Source organism: Callospermophilus lateralis, chromosome 3 (assembly GCF_048772815.1).
Source record: "Callospermophilus lateralis isolate mCalLat2 chromosome 3, mCalLat2.hap1, whole genome shotgun sequence".
Classification (NCBI taxonomy): domain Eukaryota; kingdom Metazoa; phylum Chordata; class Mammalia; order Rodentia; family Sciuridae; genus Callospermophilus; species Callospermophilus lateralis.
Window position 1 is genome coordinate 110,697,934 of NC_135307.1, and position 25,065 is coordinate 110,722,998.

A 25,065-nucleotide genomic window follows, 5' to 3' on the forward strand; every position below is an offset into this window, starting at 1 on the left:
TTCAAGTCATTTCTTTGGTTCCACAATGTTAGGCACTGAGTTGAAGAGGAGCAGCTCACTGACTCAAGGAGCTATTTCTTAGAATGTCTATACTGTCATGGAGTTCTACATATCCTAGAGATTACAAAGCTGAGTCCAGAGATGTGGAGTCAGTGCCCAAGATCAAACAAGCAAAGACAGATCTGACTACAGCCCTCTTCAGAAACTATTCTAGTCACTAATTTGATGTTACATTTTCTATAATACTGGATTCAATTTTTATTTAATTATTATTATTATTTTTTACTTTCTTAAGAGCATTAGCCATCTATTTTCTCAGGCAAATGGCCCAAGTACAGATAAGTCACAGATAGACCTGTGTTTTGGGTACTCGTTTTTACCCCTGTTCTGTATATCAGTGGCAAACGATTCCTTGAACTGGAATCCAGGACTTTTACCATGGAATCCTATTACCAAGCACATGTAGGGAACACAAATTAATAGATCCACTCTTCACATTTATTATGGTTAAGCAGAAAGTTACCATATGAAAGAATTGTTGGTTTTCATATTGAAATCCCACTTAATTCTCACCCAACGGCATTACTGGGGATTAAACTATAATAGACTAAAAGTAAACTCTAAGGCCTTTTGAAATCCAGTCTCTACATTATTGCTTACCACTCTGGTACCAACATCACAACCTTGTAACATTTGTTTAGTCTACTTCCTCCTTTGCTGATTAGAGAGAAATGGTCATAACATTTCTCCTCCTTGCCCTTCATACTCCTTGGTGGTATTTGGTAGACCCACTGGATACCCAAGAGCTACCAGTGCAAACTAAACCCATCACGTCAGCACTCTTCAGTGCTCAGGTGAAAAACCAGGGACAGGAGCCTTGGGTAACATGAAGCTGGCACTATATCAAACAAGACTATTGTATACTACTACTTTCCTATATAAACAAAACCAAAAAGAACAACTGACCAGGCTTCCATTAATCATCTTCTTTTGCTTGCCTTAAAACCATTACTTTTAGATGCCTCACATGTTCAAGGCACTACCTTCAACATAATACCTATATCATCTAATGACAACAAAAGTATTTGTAACAGGTTTTTTTGAAAGAGAAGACAATCTCACTAGAGACCAAAGTGGGGGTGGGTGGTGTGAAGGGCCAGGGAGAGGAAACAAACCTTTAAAAGGCATAACAAAAAAATACTACCAAATTATAAATGACAAACCCAAATGGTTTCTAAGCCACAAACCAGGTTCTGATAGGAGATGTGGGTAACTCAACTAGTCAGTTGAGATTTTATCTACACTTCTTTCCTTAGGTTATGGCCAGGTTTTCAGGTAGAAGAAATTTAAGGCACAACAACACACATAGGAAAGGTTATTCAGTAAGCAAAATAATATGGGTGGATATACTGGAAAACACTACACAGTTGCAAAGGCATCCTAACCACTTCTTTTCCTGGTCCATTTGAGGTCATACTTTTCATGATAAATGGAAATTGTCTTCCCTAGAATCTGACCTTCACAATAAATAAGATGGTACTTGGCAGTTTCCTTTAACTTACCATACAGGGCCAGATACTGCAGCTCTGTTGCTCAACCATTTTCATTATGGCGCCCCAGAAACTTTTTAGATATTTATTTTCTAATTATGACATACTTTCTCATTGAAATATTAATATCATAGACATACCATATATATGTTTCTGCATTGTATATACAGCTATACTTCATACATAAAAAAGTAAGATTTCTCTTGCCCCTCAAGAATTGATCAAAGCTTATCCCCCTGGGGGATATAATGCCCTTGTTAAGAATGTATGCTGTAAACAACAGAGGGAAGGGAGAAGGAGGTGGGGGGAGGAGAGGAGAGGTACTGGGGCTGAATGAATGAGAACAAGAGATATTCCATGCTTTTATAATCATGGCAAAATGGATTCTATTGTCATGTATAACTAAAAAGATTCAATTTTTAAAAAAGGCAATGGGGTAACATAAACAATCAAGTTTTTCATTATGTGAAACACATGGGAAAAAATGCAGGAAACAAGACACTGTTGGAGCCAAAAATAAAAGACTAAATTGATACAGAAGTCATGTCCATTAGGCAGATTTATTTTAAACTGCTTTCTAGTAGAGTTATAGACCACACAACATCCAGGCAACCACGAGCTACACATACGACAGTGGTCTCCAGAGATTATAGTGGATCTGAGAATTTCCTATCGCCCTCTAACAGCTTAGCATAACACATTGTGTGTTTGTGGCGATGCTAGAGTAAACACACTTCCTGTGCTGCCAGTCCTATAAAACTATATAGCATATAAAATTATATAAGTGTGTAATACTGGAAAATGATAATAAATGACTGCTACTGGTTTATGTATTTACTGTAATTTTTATTGTTATTTTAAAGTATACTTCTATTTATAAAAAAAAATAAATTACTGTACAGTATGCCAGCAGCAGCCTTCTACATTCTTGTGTTTAGTCTCTGAGTGGAGGCAGAGTGGAGTGACTGATCTGTCCCATCCTGGTTCATGTAAATGCAGTCTGTGATGTTCACACAGCGATGCAATCCCCTAACAACACAGTTCTCAAAACATATCCACCTACAATTGTAGTACTATCATTTAACCTGTTTGCTCTTAACACTGATATTAAGTACAAACAAAAAAGATATTAACTTAGTACTCGCTATGCACAGTCATAACTCAAACTGAAGAAATAATAATCACATAATAATCTTATGTGATTCCAAGTCACATAATTCAAAAATAAACTTTTTGCCCACTCACAAAAAATTCATAAGTATTTATTATTCTAACTATCCAGGAGCTTTAGCTATACTTTGGATTAAATTCAGACCCAATGGATATGGTTAATATTAACACCAATCCACATAAACTATATAGAATGATTTATTTAAAAACAATAAGCAAAAAAGCCCAAAATCTCAGATATAATCATTAATTCTAACCAGTCCCATTAAAATCTTACTCATGCCTGAGTATCTGGTCTATAGAAGTTCTGGGGCCAATGAACTCATCTGGCTCTGCCAATATTTCCCATGAAATCTGAGTAACGTATTTAACCATTGTATTCATTTCTCTGACAGACAATAATGTAAACAAACACACTGTAATGGAAAAATACACAATACTCCTAGTCAGGAGACCTGCCATCTGGTCCTACCTTAGCTACTACCTCACTGTGTGAATGTGGCAAGCTGCCTCTACTCCCTTGGGCCTCTCTTCTGCCACCTGTAACAGGAAGAACCATTCCATATGCACACATGGATATACTACATTCTAACCATTTTGCCCTGGCTAATTCACACTCACCATTGTGTCAAAGAAAACAATTCCCTGTATTAAGTTCTAAAACACAAGAACATGTGATCTGGTCCAACCTAACCAGCAGAAGACCTGGTAGAAAAATAGCACATAGAAAAATACGGGGAAGAAAAGCATGATGATTGTTTTTCAAGATAACAGCCTCAAAAGTTTAGGCCAACTACCTTCTCAACTTGAATTAGGTCAACTGTCATTCATGAGAATTTGTTATAGCCTGCCTTTGAACCGTATGACTTTCTGACTGAATCATCTCTTAGCGTAATGTACACTATAAATTACTGCCAGTACATTCAGTAAAAAATAGCTTTGGGAGCTGGACATGATGTGCACACCTGTAATCCTAGTAGCTTGGGAACTGAGACAGATGGATCACGAGTTCAAAGCCAGCTTCAGCAACTTAGCAAGGCCCTAAGCAACTGTGAGACCCCACCTCTAAATAAAATATAAAAAGGGCAGGAGATGTGGCTCAATGGTTAAGCATCCTTGGGTTCAATCCCTGGTACCAAAAAAAAAAAAAAAAAAAAGGCTCTGGGTAATGTCCCTGAGTTATAGCAATCTGGAATTTGAGAAATCACATCCTTATGTGCCTTTTACATGCCCTATAATACAGATTATAATGACATTTCTTCTCAGTTGTAGTTTACCACTTTTATTATTTCATATAATTCCATTATTCCCATCTCCTTTATCACTTCAGTTGCCCTGAGCTAAATGTTTTCCAGGTCTGTAGGAACTTTCTTCATCTATTAGGAAAACTCAGAAAAAGAATAAGCAAATCAAAATGAAAGCTAACAGTAAAAGGGTAGAAGCAGAGGAAATACATCTTTGACAGACACAATTTTTTATCATTTTATCATTTTCTCAGCATTATGACACAAAGTAAAATAAATGTTCTTTTCCCAAAATGCCAGCACAAAAGGTATTCTATTTGCTGAGAATTAACAGAACAGTTCTTTGACTTCTTTATGCAATTAACTGCTTTTAGAACTACTTTACAAGGCACTGAGCTACCTAGTACTTAAAGCATTCAACCAGAAAGGGTAGATGGTCATCCTACAAGAATGCCAAGAAAGCCATTCCTATACTGAATGAAACAAAATAGCTCAGAAGTTCCTAAGTTTTCTTTGTAGGGCAGTTGAAATGGCACATCCTACTCACCCACTGATAATAGTGCTTAACAGTTAAGCACTTCTCAATGGGAACCAGGCAAATCAACATCTTCAGAGGATGTAAACATACTCCTCTTAATTCTTTGCCACTTCAATACACATAGAGGATCCTTCCAGCAATCTGGAAGTTCATCGAATTCCTGCTGCACCAAGGTTGTCCTCTACCTTAGCTAAGCCATGTATTCCCATGGTCACACCCATGGACTTATTATTACCAATGGCTACAATCCCTCAATCACTTCAATTTCCTACATCATCTATCACTTCCAGCTCCCCCTCTCCTTTCCTACCGTGCCTCAACTCAACTACCAGAACCAAAAACCACCACCCGTCACTGATCCCTTCCCCACTGATTTTCTCTCTCCCTTCACCCAGTTTCCATTCCATTATCAACCCTTATAATTAATTAATTAATTAATTAATTAACTAATCGCTCATGCACCCAACTAAATTCCTTGCCTCTCTCTTACTGTGATACACTTGCTTGGTAAAAGCACAAGGATTACTCCCTGCCTGTGGCCGTGAGGCTTAAGGAAGCTAAGAAATGGGCACATGCATGGACATACACACCACCTGAGCTCACTTTAAATTTATAATATTAAATTTCCAGCGGGTCCCTTAAAGCTAACTGACTCTCCTAGAAGACTATTTTACATTTTTCCTCTCTCTTCAAATCCTAACACTTCTACCTCCTGTCCTCTCAGTTGAGAACCTGGTTTTCTACTTCACTGAGAATACTGAGGCACTCAGAAGAAACACAATGGGAATCCACAGACTCCCAAGCCACATTTGTATCCATGCACTCCCTTTTCTGCCTCTTTCAGGTTGATTTTCTTCTTCCTTTTCCCAGAGCCAGCCCCTCCACTTACACACCAGAGCCCATCCCCTCTACCAACTCAAAGGCATCCCTCCAGCAAGTCTCCTCTTCTACCTCATCAGCTTTTCACTCCTTCCTGAGTCTCTCCCATCAGCTTGCCAACATGCTGCTCTTGTTCTTAAAATAATAATAAAAATAATAATTCTTGACCATTCTTTTCTGACCAGCTCCCACCCACTTTCTTGCTTCTCTTCCCTGCAAAAATTTTCAAGAACACATTATAATAGTTGTGATTTCTGTCCCCTTTCTTAAAGTTATTTCATGGCAACTGCTCCTCAAGGTCACTAATGACCTCCACATTACCATATCCAAATGTCAACTCTCAGTTCTCATCTTACTTGACCTATTAGCAGCATCTGGCAGAGGCAGCCACTCCTTCCACCTTCAAACACTCTTCACTTTTGCCTCTAGACCCCACACAGTTGGCTCTCCTCCCTCACCATTCACTCTTCCCAGTCTCTTTCACAGGTTCCTTCTCTGATCCCTGTCTTCTTATGTTGGGACATACCTGGGCTGAGTTCTTGGGCCTTTTCATCTACCACACTTACTCCCTTTGCAATCTCACCCAAGCTCAAGGTTTCAAATGCCATATATTACCCCTCTTCCCAAACTCCACTTTTATCCTACTGGCTACCTGACATCTCCACTTGTTACTCTAGTAGCCATCTCAAACAGTATGTTCCAAACTGAAATACTGATATGTCACCCCACCTCTCGAAATTTTTTTTACACCTTTCTCATTGTAGTTGATGGCAATCAACCCTTCAGATTGCTCAGGCCCACATCCTAGAGTCAATTTATATAATTAAGGCTAATGCAGCTTTCAAAATGCCAATGTGGGCTGGGGACATAGCTCAGTTGGTAGAGTGCCTGCCTTGCAATGTATGTACAAGGCCCTGGGTTCAATCTCGAGTACCACAAAAAAAAAAAAGCCAAATGTACTTCCATGGACTAAGTACAGACTCTTAGAAGTGAGAACTAGATGATTATCATTTGTGTCAGTGGTTCTCAATAATGGCTACACACATGAATCCCTGACACTACAAAATACTGTAGCTGTCCCTCCCTTCTAATATAAATGGTCTGGAGACCAAGACAGTACAGGTTTTAAAAAACTTCCCAAATGATTTGTGTATGCAGCCAGGGTTGAAAGCCTCATTTTATAGATTAAAAATAAAGTCCAGAGAGTATGAGATCTGCCTAAGGCCACACAGCTAGGCAATGCTAGAGTGGAAATTGTCACTTAATTCTTTGGAGAAAGAGCAGTATGGGAAAAACTTCCTTACAATATAATAATTTATAAATTTTATGGTAGTTAAGTGTATAAAGTTCAAAATTATAAAGGTTGAAGTTCAAATCAGGGCTCTGAGAGTTATTTAAAACATCTGTGAGTTTAGGTCTCACCCTATACCAATTAACTCAGAATCTCTAGAATTGAGATAGTGCTTCTTAAAGTTCCCCTGGGGCAATTTCAAAGTGCAAACAAGTTTGAGAACTATGAGCTATGTGGCCTTGGTGTAATAACTTGGTCTTTTTGAGTTTAGCTCATACTGGATGTTGTGAGGATTAAACAGATAATGGGTGTGGGTGTATATTGCTATTAGCATGATTAGTGCCACCACCCCTTCTGCTACTGCCATTATCATAATTAGTGGCATTACTTCTATTTTTTATTAATATTATTCACATATCAAAATCACATTTTAAAGTGATTCAGTGGTGTTCAGTATATTCACAAAATTGTGCAACGATTATCACCATCTAATTCCAAAATATTTCATCACCCAATTAAGAAATCTCACATCTTTTTTTTTTAATAATGAAGCATGTTTTTTTTTTTTTAATTTTGTAGTTGTAGATGGACAGTATGTCTTTATTTGTTTATTTTTATGTGGTGCTGAGGATCAAACCCAGTGGCTTACATGTGCAAGGCAAGTGCTCTGTCACTAAGCTACAGCCCCAGCCCAAGATATCTCACATCTTTAGCAACCTCTCCTACCAGCTCCTGGTAACCTCTAATCTACTTTTTATCTCTATGAATTTAACTATTCTGGAAATTTCATATGAATGCAATCATACAATATGTACCCCTTTGTGTGTGACCTTTCACACTTAGAATAATGGTTTTGAGGTTTGGCCATATTGTAGCACATATCTCTGCTTCGTTTTTTTATAGTTATATAACATTCCATTGTATGGACATACCACATTTTCAGCAGTTGTTTACACCTTTTTGGATACTATGAATAATACTGTTATGAGTTTCTATACACACATTTTTGTTCCTGAGTATAATCAAGAATAGAATCACTCTATCAATATTTTATCCTTAGCTTTTTGAACCACTACTATTTTTCTAAAGTGGCTGCAGCACCACTTTATACTCCCACCAGCAATGTGTCAGGGTTCTAACTTCTCTCCCTCCTAACACTCTTACCATCTTCTTGATCTTCCCCATCCTAGTGGGTATGAAGTGACATTTCATTACAGACATGACTTGCATTTCCTTGATGATTAAGAATGTTAAGTATCTTTTCATGTGCTTACTAGCCATTTGGAATCTTTGGAGAAATATGTACTCAAATTCTTTGCAATTTTTTAACTGGGTTATTTGTCTTTTTAATATTTTTACAATATATTTATTTATATTATCTTATTTTACTATATTTATTATTATTGTTTTTGTATTATTGAGTTATAAGAATTCCTTATATTTCCAGACACTTGATCCTTATCAGATAGTGATTGAGCACCCCTAATCTGAAAATCTAAAACAAAAAAATGGTGTCTCTCAGCATTTCAGCTCCAAAATCTGAAGAGGGTGAAGGGTCCTCTTAAACATGGAATCAAGTTAATGCCAATATTTTGGGTTTTGGGTAACAATAAACCACTGTCCCAGTATTATACAGAGAAAAGAAGAAAGCAAAGGTACTTTAGGGGGCACTGGAGCTGTGGCTCAGTGGTAGAGCGCTCATCTCACATGAGCAAGGTCCTGGGTTCCATCCTCAGCACCACATTAAAAAATAAATAAATAAATAAAATAAAGTTATTTAAAAAAAAAAAAAAGATACTTCAGGGCAAGGAACCATGAAAAACCCAAGATGTGCTTCTTTGCTTTAAAATTCTTCTAAGAATATTACTTTAGTGTCTAAAACAAGTGAAATGGCCTTTTTTTTTTTTTAAGAAAATACCTTTGCCCATATATCCCCAAAGTAATAAAAAGCATGTTCAGCAGTTTCTAAATTTTCAGATGTCTAGGACCCCCAAGAATACTAAAATCCATGGATGCACAAGTCCTCCATATAAAATAGCATAGAATTTGCATATAACCTATACACATCTTCTCATATTCTTTAAATCATCTCTAGATTACTTAGAATAACTAGTAAAATGTATTAAATGTATATAAATAGTACTCGTACTATATTGTTCAAGGAATAATGACAAAAATATATGCATATTCAGTACAAGTGTATTTTTTTTCCAAATTTTTTCAATTTGTGATTGGCTGAATCCAAGGAAGCAGAACCCATAAATATTGAGGGCCTATTGTACAGTCACAAACAAAAACCCACAAGGCATTACTTCTTTAATGTGTAAACTTGGGGGTCAGATTTTTCAAAAAATAACTGACACCAAATAAGCTTTTCTGAAACTAGTTCTATAAATACAACAAGCACCACTGAATATAATTTTATTCTAAATTGATCCAGTTTATGTACCATATCTAAAACTTATTTTTATAGTGTAGATAGTCTAGAGCAATGCCTCACTATGGTAAATGATCAACAGGGACTTGCTGAATGAATAAGGAATAAGTCCTTGGAAACAGGGACATCATCACAAGCTAAAATCTCCTTATTCTTTCCAGATCTACTAGGATGTACTTTTGATTGTTATGGCAATACAACCTAATATCTTTGCAATTCAATTTAACAGACATATCAGATTCTCCGTACAAAGGGGGAAGGACAAGGGGGACAAGGTGAAGAAAAGTAAGGAGTACTACATTATGCCAGGAGGAGCTTCTCCAACAATGGCAAGCATTAGATTAAACAACTTAAGAGCCCTAAACTCACTTAATACCCTATCTTCCAAAAATTGAGATGAAATATTTGTCTACAAAATTGATTAACCATTTGACCCTGTATCTCAGGAAAATGAAGTAGGCTCACTGTAAAATGATTTTTCTCACTCCCTTTTGTAGTGTTTCACCTAAAACTGCAAATTTGTTGAGCAGCCAAGAGCTACACAAGAGAAAAATACTCTGCAGGCAGCAACTCCTCAGGACTATGTCATGGATTGAACTGTATTTTCTCAAAATTCATATGTCGAAGTCCTAACCTCTGGTACCTCAGAATATGACCTATTTAGACACAGGGTGAATTCTGAAGTAACCATCTAAAATGGAGTTGGACTGCAGTAGGGTGGAACCCTAACTCAACATGATAACTGGCCTTGTAGAAAGGGAAATTGACACAGAAGAACACAGCACACAAGAAGACTGGAGTTATGCTGTCACAAGCCAAGGAACTAAGAGTACGGCTTTTATGACACCTTGATTTTGGATTTCAAACCTCTAAGGCAATCACAGTTATTCTTTTTTTTTTTTTTTTTTTTGGGGGGGGGGGTGTTACTCTGGATGGAACCCAGGGGTATTTTACCACTGAGTTACATCTCCAACCCTCGTTTTATTTTGACACAGGTTCTCACTAAGTTGCTGAAGCTGGACTAGAACTTGCAAGCCTCCTTCCTCAGCCTTCTGAGTAGCTGGGATTACAGGCATGTGCTACTGTGCCTGGCTAACTGCCTGTTGTTCTAAGCTATGCAGTTTGTGGTACTTGTTATTGCAGCCACAGCAAACTAATGCAGACTATAGAAGCTACTGTGGGCCAACTAGCCTACTACCTTCAGACTACATATCAGATCTGGCCTTCCATACATGGCCATGGCCATGGCCACATCACCAAAGGCCCTAACATTTCACCCATGAGCTGTTACCACAGCTCTGGTCTCCCTAATTCTACTCTACCTCCTTCCACTGCCAAACTTCCTGCACACCACTATAACATTAACCTTTCAAAGACACCAACTTCGCACCACTCCCTTATTAAAAAGTTTCCAATGACTCACCATTTCCTATAGGAAAAAGCTCAAATCCTCTTGCCTAGCATTCAGGCCCCTAAATTAACTCTGATTGTTAGGTGACATTTTCCTTCTGACCCTAGAATGTATAACCATTATTCTTGAGGCCATGCTTCCTCCTCACTTGTCATTCTTCTCTTTTAACAACTCAAACCTTGATCATCCAGTATTCTGACAATGTCAGAACCCACATTGTCCTTAAAGGTCTCTATGTCCATGTCTAACCCCAGAGCCACATCTCTGACTATGCACTACTGCCTGCATCAGCCGTTCTGCCTCACCACAGACTGCCTGGCCTCTGGTAACTAGGAGCTCCTCAAGGATAGAGTCCATGTCTTATAATTTTAGGTTATTCTAAAAGCCAAAAACAATGCTAGGCCTATTTTAGGTAACCTTCTAAATGCTTACTGAAATAACTATTAAACATATGTTTTAAATCCCCAGAAATGCTACCTTTGGCTCTTCCTTCAACTTGGATTTGAGAACTGAAACAAATATTATACTCTAATTACTCCACATATATCCAAAAATTTTAAAACTTAAAACAAATGGGAGGATTACCTTCAGACCCAAGTTACTTACCATTCTTCATCACCACATTGGACCAGACATTGGCATTCAAAGCTTGGACAATTCGCTTTACTCCTGTAGATTCAGGGAAGTCATCTTCAGGGGAAAAAACATATATATTTATATACACACTTATATGTACCTTCATGTACATTCATGTATATCTAGATATCCCCAAAGCCATATTTTCAATAACTATAGCATAATTATCTTGCTTATTCAGTTGTTCCCTCACACAGGGTTGAAAGGAAAGAGTCTGCAGAATAGTTCAAACACAATCTGCCTCTAGTGCCCTGGCATGATGCTGGGAAGTTTAACAAGAAGAGTACAAAATCAGAAGTCAGAAGATCCGAATTTGAGCCCCAGCTCCATCACTTAATAACTATCTGATCAAGAGCTAATCGCTTATATTATCCTCAAAAAAAAAAAAAAAAAAAAAAGGAAAGATGACACCATCTTTTGCACATCTTTCCTAGAGGAAAGATGAACTAAAAGTGATGACTCACTGGTATAACTTTCCTCCTTAGACTAGAAACTCCTTGAGGACAGGAACCAGGCTTATTGAGTTCATTATGCCCACTGTGCTAAATAGTGCCTGAAAGTGAGTGCCTTAGAGATTGTCGAATCATTTAAAGAATACCAACCTACTCTAACAGAAATACAGTAAGGATTAAACTGAAAATATTCTGCAAAGATGAGTTTATTACCATCAACTTTCGGATGAAGAGGCATGTTTATTCTAACTATGAATGACTCAATTCTTGAAAAAAATAATACTTTAATTCAGGAAACAAAAATGAAGAGCTAGAACCAATAAGATGAAATTTAATACAAACAAAGTATCATATGGATATCTGAGTAATACTTATAATAAAAGGTAAGAGAATAAGGCTTGAGAACAGTTTGTATTTAAAAATTCTAGGAAGATTACCTAATGATGACATGTCTAAAAATTTATTTTAAGATTAAGCTAAATTAGGGCTGAGGCTGTAGTTCAGTGGTAGAGTACTCGCCTTGCATGTATAAAGCCCTGGATTTGATCCTTAGCACCACATAAAAACAAATAAAATAAAGGTATTGTGTCCAACTATAACTAAAAAATAAATATTAAAAAAAGATTAAGCTATATTAATACAAGAACACTGTTCAAACAAAGGGAAAGGAAAAGAACAGTGGTATAAAGGAGCAGAGATTCCAAAATGATAACAGTCAAATATTGACTCCTAACAACACGAAGAAAATTCTAGTGCTAGAAATAAAAGATGACATACATGCTCACATACATGAAGCTGGGCACAAGTTTTAGGGAATCTAAAAAACACAGAAGGAAAAATTGTACTTGCTTATTTCCAATATTCTTTAAAACGTATAGAAATCAAAATATGCTTTTTATTTCATTTTTGTTCTTTTCTTCTCTGGCGATAACAGCCATTTTGGAAAAATTCTAACTAAGCCAGAAAATAGAAAGATACTTTTAATTTTTTATAAACTAAATTAGGCTTCAGGCTGGGAGTGTAATTCAGTGGTAGAGTGCTTGCTTAGCATACATGATGCCATGGTTCAATCCCCTGCACCACAAATAAACACACACACACACACACTCTTACTTCACGTAATGAGGACTTATGTGCTAAGTGTTTCAATTCACATTGGTTGCCGTTGCCTGGAATGTCTTTTGGAATAACTGGCACCTTCTCAATGCCAGTCCCTACCAATCCTCTAACTAGTTTGTTAACTTTTCTACTTTTTCCCATGGAGAAGCTAATATGTGAGAGTTCATGGTACCAATCATTCCCTGAGTTTCCAAAAAGACACAATCTCTTCCACCTCTGAAATATTACAGCACCAGTAGTTTTTTGTTTTTTGGGTTTTTTTAATACCTATGACACTCCACTTTGTAATTCAATTACTTGTATACGTTTTATCTTTGGTATCACCTTATAAGGTTCTGGGGGACCAAAATCTGTCTTATCTAGGTAGATCCCACAACAGCTTATTTGGAAGGAAAAAGAAGAAAAAAGAAATAGGGGAGCAGGAAGAAGAAGGTAAGAAACAGAAGATACAGACAGCAGAAGGCAGGTAATGCAGAACTACCCTGAGCGGGGGGTGGGTATTCTGGATTTATTTTTGGTTTCAAGTGTTTCAAAGACATATAAATAGGTCTGACATGCCCCACCCCCACAATATTTCTGTAGATTCGACCTTAGCTTGTTATGAATTCTAAAGAAAGAACATAAACTCTACCTACGACTATGGGTCTAACTAACCCTCCTTTTGTCAGAAGAGAATAAGAGAATGGGGAAATGACAATGATTTTAGGTAGAAATCCTTTACTGGTCATCTCTTAAAAAAAAAAAAAAAAAACAACAACCACCAACATTTTCAAAGTCCTAAAATGAGTAATAACAAACCGATGAATTATTACATTATTAATAAGACTACACCACTGGATTTTGCTCAAATCTTTTCAAATAGCTGGAAGAAAATAGTATTTCTTCAGTTTCACTGTGATTCTTCTTCCCCGGAATAAAATAATCTCTGATATCTCAATCCAAACGCATGTTTTCTACTAACACGAAAAAGCTCACCATCCTCCTCAGGCAGTTCCTCTGGACTAAGCTCAACCAATTCAAAGCCATGTTTGATGCACCATTCTTGAGCTTTTTGTCTGTTTACTCCTAAAATGATATGCAGAACAAGCTATTAGTAAAATTAGAACATGAATACCCTACACAAATCTCAAATGTTTTCCCCTCAATGTCAATGTTATATTCAAGAAATCTAGAATTGAGTAATATAAAGAAAATGATTTCTTAACCCCTAAATATCCATTCTTTTAAAACAAGGTAAACAGTGCAAGATTCTAACAAAGTCCTAAGAGATGTGCTGCTCTAAACTCAGAGTACAGGTATTCTCTGACTGCAAGGAACAGCAAACATGTGCCACTCCTCAGCTGAGGGCCTCACCATCTTCAGACACTCTGTCGCAGACCAAGATCATCACCTCAGGTAACCATGCCTCTGCCAGCGGAAGCCATGAGGAGACACTGTCAAGACCTGACTTCTAGAGGGAGCAAAACCAAACACAAACAGAAAAAGAGACATTAAAAGAACTCACAGGAAATGCACAAGGGGAAAAAAGGCATATGATAATTTCTTATTCAAGGCTCCATGGAAAAACAAAGTCTTACTTGTGTGCTGTCAAAGTAAACCACAAATGCCTGCACAGACTCCGCGATTTCGGCAGTGACAAGAAATTTATTTGGCACCACACATAGATTGATATCTGCAGAGTAGTATTTATTATCAATGGTCCAGGGATAAAACCTCACAGTATCATTGGAAGTCGCTTCTACAAGAAGATCTTCTGTTCCAAGGATATCTAAAGAAATGAAAAAACATTAGCATGGGAAGTACAAGCTTACATACACTGGTCACTTTTCTCAACAAGATACCAAATTAATCTGGTACTTAGGCTGCTTCCCTTTATAGTAGGATTCTAAAAGCCCTGCATTTATTAAATATTCTCTTCTGTAATCATTTGATTATAAAGTAATGGTAACATAGTTTAAGCCACCGGTTTTCATTTTTAAGAACTCAAAAACCATTGTGTCTAAACAGTCATCTAATTAAATCCTCAGAAAAGGGCAAACAGAAGAGAAAGAATGACAGCGGCATTTATTTTATTGCTTGAGTATTTCATGTGAGGTGAAAGATTATAAGAATTTTCAATTTTTTGTAGTTATTGCCTGCTAAAAGGAAGAGAGATTAATGCTATGCTACTAATAAAATGTAAGAGCTACATATATTCCTTGGGATAAATGCTTAGACATTAATTCAATTAATGGAACAAAAGAATAGAAACTGATAAATGACCCCAACTCCATTTTATATACAGACTTATTCAGACTTTGATAGCCAATGCAAACTCTTATTTGATGAAGACACCTCTGGCAAATTTCAAATGTAGAAAAGCAAGTAAGTTAAATGTTTTAGATTATAATCAAATCTTTCAGAAACCTATGTGCAGCACAGATAAAATAGGAAACCTTCATAGAAGACAAGTCAATGATGAACAAATTAATACAGATGTGATCATGAAACCACTGAAGCATTTTGCTTCCATCATGTCATACAATATTTAGAACTGGAAGGGACATTAGTAATTATTCTAATCCCAACTCCCATTCCACATACCCATACCCACAATCTCTATTTTATGCAGATGTGGAAAATGAGTAAAATGGCATGCCACCAATGGGTTCTTAAAAGAATACAGAGAGCTGTTCATAGTGGGGTTGGGAGGGGGAGCATGGGAAGATTAGACAAACTGTAGACAGGGCTAAGGGGAAGGAGGGGGAGGGAGGAGGCAAGGGGGTAAAAAAGATGGTGGAATGAGATGGACATCACTACCCTAAGTACATGTATGAAAAAGACACGAATAGTGTGAATATACTTAATATACAAGGAGAGAGATGAAAATTTATGCTCTAGATATATAATATGAATTGTAATGCATCCTGCTGTCATATATAACAAATTAGAATAAAAAAATTAAAAAAAGAAAAACAGAGAAAAATGGACAAAAACTCCTTTTCAAAGCAAACAAAAATGAACATGTAAAATGTGCCTCAAACTCATAATTACCACGACACTGAAAACTACAAGTTAAATTTTAAATTCCAGAGCTTAGATTACACATTTGGAAAGCTCCCATCGTTTTTCCTTGGTATAAAGACATGGAGAAATCATTCAGCCCAGATGATTGCTAGGAATAACATGTAATAATATACAAATGTGTGAATGTATGAGCTTGAAAGTACACACATGTATCATTTTTGTTAGTGAAGTTTCATTACATAGGAGGAACTACTAAAAAATTGAAGGCCTGTTTCTAAAAAAATAATTAAATTTAAAATGTATTTGAGATTTTACCTTAGATATAAGGCTATTGTGAAACTAATAAAAAATTAGTAAAAAAAAAAAATCAGAATTTTCACCAAAATCAGAATTGTTATTCTTAAATGAACAGGTCTGTGCCCATATTTGAAATTCTGATCTCTTTTCTCAGCTCTAAGAAATTAGCAGTTCTTCCTGCTTCATTTCTACCTAAAGTCATAATCTTTTATTTAGTGTCAATCAATTCCATAGCAATCAGCTATATATATACATATCTCTAATGGAGCACCACAAGTTCAGATGGATATTCAGCAAGAGGAACAGATGAATTATTAAAATCAAAGATTTCATTTTCAAATAAACATCTCATTTAAAAAAATTCATTGATCAAAGTCTACATTACATTCAAAGCTAACATTTCAAACTTAAAGCAGGTGGCGTATCAACATGTGGCGTGTTTCTGAGTGCCAAATACCACACAGGCAGCACTCAAATCATGATATACTGATAATAGCACATATGGAAGAGGGCAAAGTAAACCAAGGAGAGTAGCGGAAAAAAAAAAAGCATAAACTATGTTTTTGGGTTTTTTTGTTCTGGGGTACTGGGGATTGAACCCAGGGGTGAATTACGTACTATAATTTAGAATATTTAGGTCTATTAAAGATGGTTGTCTTATGAATGCTTAAAATACAAAAGAACAAACTAATGTCATGCAGAGCTCTTAAAATTTCACTTTCATATTGTCTAAATTTTCCATGATACTTAACAAGCCATTTCTTAATACAAAAATTTTATGTATTACAATACCTATACACAATGGAGTACTATTCAGCCATAGAAAAAATGAAATCCTGGCACTGAGACAATGTGGATGAATCTGAAGATCACTGTTTGAAATAAGTTAGGCACAAAGAGACAAGCACCGCATGAACTCATTCACATGTGCAATCTAAAAAGGTTGATCTCATAGAAGAGGAGAGTATAATGATGGATACCAGAAGTTGAGGTGGTGGGGAGGGAAGGGGTGCCTGGGAGATGTTGGTTAAAGGGTATATAATTACAGTTAGGTAGGATGAATGTTCAGAAGAAAAAAAAGCCCAGAATAGGTAAACAGAGACAGAAGATAGACCAATCTGCCTGAGACTAGAGCTAGGAAAGAGAAGATGGAGGGTGGTAGAGAATGATTACTAATTGTCATGGAATTTCTTTCTGGGGAGATGAAATGCTCTAAAATGACCATAGTGGAGGCTGTACAGCTCTGTGAGCACACTAAGAAGCACTGCATGGTACACTTTAAGTGGGTGAACTACACAGCTTGTGAATTATATCTCAATAAAGCTTTTTAAAATAAATAAATAAAGTCTTAAAAGAAAAACAGAATAAGAAGAAAAAAAGCAGCAGTGCTTTCTCCTTTCTTTAAACCCACATGGAAATAGAACCAATAAATTGGGAAAATGAACTCCACATTTTAGTAGCTGGGTGGGTTTTGTTTTATTCTCTGTGCTGCCTAAAATAAGTTGATAGCTCAATTCACTTATCAGATTTTTTTTCGTTTTTAACATTTTATGTCTAATCAGATACTTTGAGTGAAGCTGCATATGGACTTTATTATCACATCTGTGTGCCATATTAGAACCAGGGAGAGAGGAGTGAAGACTGGCTCATTCTAATTCCCATTATCAATATCTTAATGTAGAGTTTAATTGTAAAAATGTAAATGTAAATGTCTACATTAAGTATCATTTTCCTCCCTTATCTTTTTTATTTAGCTTCAAATGCTTAACAAATTTATTCTTTCCCAAATTAAAACAAAATCACCAAATGCTTGTGCACATGGCTAAATTTTGAGATCAGCTAGTATAACTCACTCATTTCCCAGATGAGAAAACTGAGGGTCAGAAAAAAGAAACCACTTGCCTAAAAGGAGCAGAGCCTAAAACCAGTGTCAGGTCATCAGTGCTCTTTCCTACTGCACCACCTGGTTACAATACTCAACATATGAACTGGATCACTCTCAAATGTCTGACACAGTGAAAACTAACCCTTGGACCTAGAGTATCCTCTGTCCTTTTAGGGCCACTAAAAACAATATCCAAAATGGAGGTACCATTACAAATGAACCCTCAGGACAATTAACCCATAAGAAAACTGTTTATGGCATTCAGTTATTTATGTCAAAGGAGTTCCAATGATTTTCGAGGTTTGCTGTGCTTTCTACGGTTTGTTGTTACCACACTGACTTCCTAGAGAAACGTGCTATGATCTCCCTTCCTTGCCCTTCATTTTTGTACTGAATTTTGATTTGTCCTTCCTACCACATACAAATCAATTAAAAAAACGGCCTCACTCTCCTGGTGGAAGTCAGCCTGTCTCATTCCCACTGTTGGCAGCCACCTAGTGGAGCGGTAATACATAATTTGTTAAGAGACAAACACTAGGTGATTAATTGCCAGGTCTCTTATTACACACTTGGTTTCACAGCTTAAAGTAGTTAATTTGCAGTGCTTTTATGTAACAAGTTACATTTCCACCCAGTTCTAGTAGCAAGTGTAGATCTTTCCCCCAGTTCTAAATGCAAATATAAACCTCTTTCCCTGTTTGAGAAACTGTTCTTCTACAGTCATTAATTATCCAGCATCTCCTATCTTCCTGCTTCCTTGGTGAATTTATTTCCCCTATGATGCCACAGAATAAGTTATTGAAAAGAAACGTACACAGGATTTGAAGGGAGCTGTATGCCAACGCAACATTTCAGTTTAGTAACCCAACACTTCCTTCTTCCTCTTGCCCAACTTTGTCCTGTTCCTGTTTAGCCTCATATTCCTTTCAAGAGAGTGCCAATTTGGTAAGCAAACCAAAGAAAAGAGGCAGCTAAGCTTTTGATTGTTCATATTCAATAAGAGGTTTTTATCATGAATAAGGAAGCAGACTTAAGGTAAATTCTCCAAACCACCACAAATATCCACTTTCCTGTGCATGCATAAACAAACACACACACACATACCCCTCTTATTTTACCCCTCCTCTGTCCTTGCAGCACTTCAGCCAAAAATGACAAGTGCATTTTAAACTAAGTATATTGATACTGTGTTTGGATTTTTCACATCTCCTTTAGCAATAAAATAATTAAGAACACTTTTAATCCCAACAGAACTAATGTACACTTAACTAATCAAGAGCTTTGTAAAGAGAAGCTGTCCAGCGGTTAATCATATTTCCTATGTTCTGAGGGAAGACAGTTTCCACCGTAAATCAAGATGATCTTTCCAGAAAAACAGCACTCTTCTGAGAATACAAAGTTAGTTTCATTCTTTTTCAAACTGAAATTGCTTTTACTGCCAAGGATCACAACACCCCACTCCCTTTACAAGTGTCTTTCATGGGATCTACTCTCCTGAAGACACAAAGTTGCTCTGCCTCCCCTCTGTGAAGACAGCACTAATCAGAAGGGAAAAAGGCCACAGAAAACAGCAGCCCAGACCCAGGGTTAGACAGACCTGCATGGGAATGTTGGCCCTTGGCAAGTCCTATGTCCCATCCCTCTAAGGGAGACAAAAACACTCCTCAAAAACAGTTGTGATTCAGTGAAAAGGAGTAAGAAAGGATAGGTGCTGAGCACAGAGAAGGGCCTCAGTAAGGTACATTCCTTCTCCCCTTGTTTGTTGATGCGTGACATACTCCTGACTCCTGGGTAGGTGAGGACCTCGCTGAAGAGGGTTAGTAGAAAACAGTATAACCAAGAAAAACCCTTCCTTCAAGTTGCTCCAGCCTCTCTCTTCCAGTCCCAATCACCCCCTAAAATATGCCTTCGCCAGTTTTTCTTTTCCATTGTCCCGGCTTAAACTGACAAAGGAAAAGCAAGTAGGGAAATTGTAAAAAGCAGTAGAGTTGGATGTCAGCTGAAGGGAGAAGTAGCCATTATGAAAGAACTGAGTAAAATATGATGCAGGGGGAAAAGAACAAAACCCAGGCTTTTTATTAACCATTGAAGTAAAAAGCCTTTAAAAAACCATAACAGGGCCATGTTTCTGCAACCAGTTAGTTACTAGTTCTCTGCCATCATTCCCAATTCATGAGACTGTCATAGCAGGACAGGTGTAGATGGTGCTTTGCGGAATGCTTTGCAGCAGTTATTGTAACCAATAGATGACTCCCACAGACTAAGAGCAGACCACCATGCTGCAAAGTAAAGGCCCTGGAAGCCTGCGTGGCATTTGAAGGTTAAAACTGCAATGTTAGAATTGGCACTTTACGGGCTGGGGATGTGGCTCAAGCGGTAGCGTGCTTGCCTGGCATGCGTGCGGCCCGGGTTCAATCCTCAGCACCACATACAAACAAAGATGTTGTGTCCGCCGAAAACTAAAAAATAAATAAATAAATATTAAAAAAAAAAGTAGCTGCCCCTCCAAGCAGCCATGTTTATTTATTAAAAAAAAAGAATTGGCACTTTACACAGCAAATGCCAGGAAATTCCTAACTGGGAGTCCCTGGGTAACCATAGCCCAGCTTCTGGGGGAAAGTACACACAGTGTTTCAGTCTTTGGGACAGGTCAATAGCTGGAGCAGCACTGATTTGCTGGGGGAAGTATAACTAGATTGAGATAGAGCAGCACACACTGACTAAGCAAGAGTACAGAGATTCTGCTTTGCTTACAACACTTCACTACCTCTCTCTGACACACCCCTTCTCTTTGGTTACATTTCCACAGGCTCTTGGGCTTTTTATAACACAGTGTATTACAGTGGAAAAGTTTCAAAAGTTGAAGCAGAGGAAATCCAACCCAGTCCTTTTTCTTTTTTTTTTTAATATTGATTTTTATTTTTTTAAATACAACAGCGGAATTCATTACAATTCTTATTATACATATACAGCACAATTTTTCATATCTTTGTATATAAAGTATGTTCATACCAATTCATGTCTTTATACATGTACTTTTTTTGCATTACAATTCTTATTACATATATATACCACGATTTTTCATATCTCTATTTATATATAAAATAGTTTGACACCCAATTCGTGTCTTCATACATGTACTTTGGATAATAATGTTCATCATATTCCACCATTCTTGCTAATCCCTTGCCTCTTCCCTTACCTTCCCTCCCCTCTTCCCTATCTAGAATTCAGTCCTTTTTCTTTTCTTCAAGTTTACTTTCTCCCAATAGTCATCTGGGATTGGTCCTCAGCTTCATTTTAAAATAAATATGTGTGTAAGCATGTATAATATGGTCTCCGCTTGCCTTTTGGAGGATCTCACAACCTAAGGAGAAATACGTAAACAAGAATGTGAAGACACTCATAGGAGGGAGAGAGAACACCATGTAATGTTCTATGATGGTCAAGCAGAAACTATCAGCCTCTAAGTTTTATGGGTTGTCTGCAAAGATCACTTTCAACTCCAATGGCACATGCCCTGGACAATTCTGACCCAATTTGGGGAAGGAGAGGAAACTTCTTTGAATTCTATTACTATTACCTATTCAAAATTGTAGTTCTACATACATATCTAAAGCAGTGATTCTCTGTGAGTATATGATTTTGCCTCCCAAAAAGCCACAAGCCAGCATTTGAGTTTTAGGGTTTTTTTATTTTTTTAATTGTCACAAGTAGGGAGATGCTACTCACATCTAACTGAATAGAGGCCAAGAAACTGCTCAACATTCTACAATGACCAAGATAGCCCCACAACTGACCCCAAATGTCAACAGTGTGGAAGCTGAGAAACACTGATCTAAAGGAGAAACCTTGTGGAGTTCTGGAATGCAAAGTTAGTTTTAGTCTTTCTCATAGAACCAGAACTAGTCATTACAGCTGGCACCATAACTACTTGAACTGATAAAATCTATTTCTGATATAATCTATCTCATGCCTTTTTTGATTATTAGCCATAAAAATTATTTGGCAATTAATCTTAGGTACTTTGAAAATAATCTATGAATGTTAGTTTTCTGGAAAAATGACTGTATAAAACCTAACCAGGAAAATTGTGACATGAAATATTTTTATATTCAAATGGTAATTTCTCATAAACAAATCAACATCACAATAAAATCTTACAAGAAATCTCAACATCTACTCAGAATGACAACTTCTGCAGCAGACACTAATTTACTCTGAAAGAAAAGCATGTCCAAGATGAATTTTCCAAAACAGAGTAAGTTTCATGAAGAATATTTACACTGTAGCCCCTGTATTCAAGTCTGAAAACACATTTGGTCCACTGGCAAATGTCAAAAAGATAACAAATCCAAAGTCCCAGCCTCCAAAAGCCTTCAAGAGGGGCAAAATCATTGCTGGGCAACACACAAAAGATCATGAAAAAAGAAAAAATGATAAGCCAGACTTTGTCAAAATTAAAGACTTGCATTTCAAAACCAAAATAAGAAACTGGGAAAAAATGAAAATTATAAATCCATATAAATTATACAAAGATATAAAGAACTCTCAAAATAATAAGATAAAAAAATTAAAAATGGGCAAAAAAAATTGAATAGACCTTCCATCAAAAAAGAAATGAATGGACTACATGCACACAGAATAATTCTCAATATCATCAGTTATTAGGGAATGGCAAATCAACACCACAATCAGATACTTCACACTTAATAGAAGAGCTACAATCAAAATGCAGACAATAACAAGTGTTACTGCAACCTTCAATACATTGCTGATGGAAATGTAAAATGGTACAGCCACTCTGAGAGACAGTTTGGCAGCTTCTTAAAATATTAAATATAAACTTACCATATGACCCAACAATTCCACTTCTAGGCATCTACCCAAGAGAAATGAAAACATATGTCTACACATAAAGTTGTACAAGAATGTTCACAACAGCATTATTCATAATAGCCAGAAAGTAGAAACAGCCCAAATGTCCCTCAACTGTTGAATGGATAAACACAATGTGGTACAACATATCCATGAAATGGAATATGAAGTACATGCTATAATATGGATGAACCTCTAAAACATTATGCTAAAAGAAACTAGACACAAAAGACCACATATTATACGAGTCCATTTATATGAAATGTCCAGAAAAGGCAAAAAAAGTACTATACATTAACGGTGCCCTGGAGCAGAGGGTGGGAATGAGGAGACTGCAAATAGGCACAGGTTTCCTTCTGGGGTGATACAAAGGTTCTAAAATCACATTGTAATAGTGGTGGCACAACTCTGTAAACACATTAAAACAGGATTTAATTATAATCTCCATGAGGCTACTAAAAAACCATGGAAGTCTAGAGAAAATGCTCTCATTTTACCAATGATGTAGGTGACTGAGGTATGTATTTTAGATTTCCAGAATAATGAACGGCACATGTAACAACACTCAGTAAATCACTGTGGAATGAAGCTGACTTACTTAAGTCAGATGGCTAAGAAGAGAACAGAACTCAGCCCGCAATCCACAGATACTCTTCTCCCCACAAAAATCCCGTATGATCTGGCAGAATTCAGACAATTGGAAGCTCAGTTCCATCAGCATCACAGTGCTGCTTATCACCAAAAATCCACATATTTCTGTTCTAAGAACACAGGATTTTAATCCAAGCACAGTGTTGGGTTTAGATATAAGGTGTCCTAAAAAACTTGTGAGAAAATGCAAGAAAGTTTACAGGCGAAATGATGGGGCCATGAGAGCACTGACTCAATCAGTGCGTTCACCTACTTGAATGGATTAACTGGGTGATAACTGAAGGCAGGTGGGGTGTGGTTGGAGAAGGTGGGTCACTGGGGGTGTGCATGATGAGGGAAGGTGGTTCTCTCTGCTTCCTGACTGTCATGTCTTCATCTGCTTTCCTCCTCCACACCCTTCCACCAGGATGTGGTCTCACCTCCAGGACAGAGCAACAGAGGTAGCAGTCTATACACTGGGAGCTGAGACAAAGAGAGCCAAATAAACTTTTCCTTCTCTGAAATTGTTGTCAAGTCTCTTGGTCACAGCAGCAAAAAAACTGACTAAAACATAGGATCACACTCTTCTCTACCTCCATGCAGAACCAGCTATCAGGTCTGGAAAATTAAACTCTAAATATTTAAAGTTTTTACTGAACCTAAAACATTATAAAGGTTCTAAGAGTTTCACAACTGTCCTGGTCCACCTTAACTTAACGTCACTCTTGCTTCCTGGACAAGTAATTATTAAAGATGTATTTGTGGTACATGTGTACACTGGCTCCAACATGAATACCATACGTCATATCCAAGTTACCATTATTGCCAAATTTAAAACAATTTTCATAGTTTAACCTTACAAAACTGATTTTATTTCATTATTTATTGTCATTATTTATTGAGGAATTACATAGGGCAAAAGGCAGCAAGTTGTTTAAACCAAATGACCACTGCATACTTTCTAGATATTTTTCCTTTTGCCATAGGAAAATCAGTTAAATGATCCAGAAATAAAGTTTTGAGTCTAGATATGTTCAGAATCTTCCAGAATGATACAATACTCTACCATAAATAGTTTTGTACAACATGACTGATATATAATCAGTTTCGCTGGTATTTCTCCTCCTCCTCCTCTCTACCCTCCCCCAATTTATTGGAAAGACAGTACTTTATAATTATCTCATTCATCAAAAATATCTTTTAAAAATTAGTCTTAAAAAGTCAAATTCTGTACTCCATAAGGAAGGAAACACACGGGATACCAATAGAGATGTTTTCCTTTATTATTTAACTTATCATATTGCATCTGTGAAATCTCCAACAACCATGAGAGGGTAAATGTAAATTTATAACAGTAAAATCTACTGCAATTTTTCCTATTCCTTACCTCTTCTTTGACTATATACAGTTTGGGATGCCAAAAACTTGATTTTCACATGTACAGAGGAGCTGGAACTGAATCTTGGCTCCCCGACTTTAATGTGAACAACTTTGGGAATCCACAGCTTCCCTAAGCTTTAATTTCACACACATACAAACAAAAACATGTACTGGAACATAACATGGAAATGTTTTTAAGTCCCTTTGGGTCTGGAGAGATAATGAACTTGTATTTAAGCTTCCCTCCTTAAGTTAATGTCTT

The 25,065-nt window shown here is 36.9% G+C and overlaps 1 protein-coding gene across 2 annotated transcripts in view; it reads right to left on the bottom strand.

Annotated features, from left to right (window-relative positions):
* Aagab (alpha and gamma adaptin binding protein) overlaps positions 1-25,065 on the bottom strand; it is a 49,884-nt gene that overhangs the window by 19,060 nt on the left and 5,759 nt on the right. For both annotated transcript variants that reach the window (XM_076848656.1, XM_076848655.2), the window contains exons 2-5: positions 14,305-14,495; positions 14,081-14,177; positions 13,703-13,792; positions 11,127-11,210 (exon numbers count right to left, since the gene is read on the bottom strand). In XM_076848656.1, the coding sequence (XP_076704771.1) occupies positions 11,127-11,210; positions 13,703-13,792; positions 14,081-14,177; positions 14,305-14,495 (462 nt within the window). The remainder of the gene's footprint in view (positions 1-11,126; positions 11,211-13,702; positions 13,793-14,080; positions 14,178-14,304; positions 14,496-25,065) is intronic.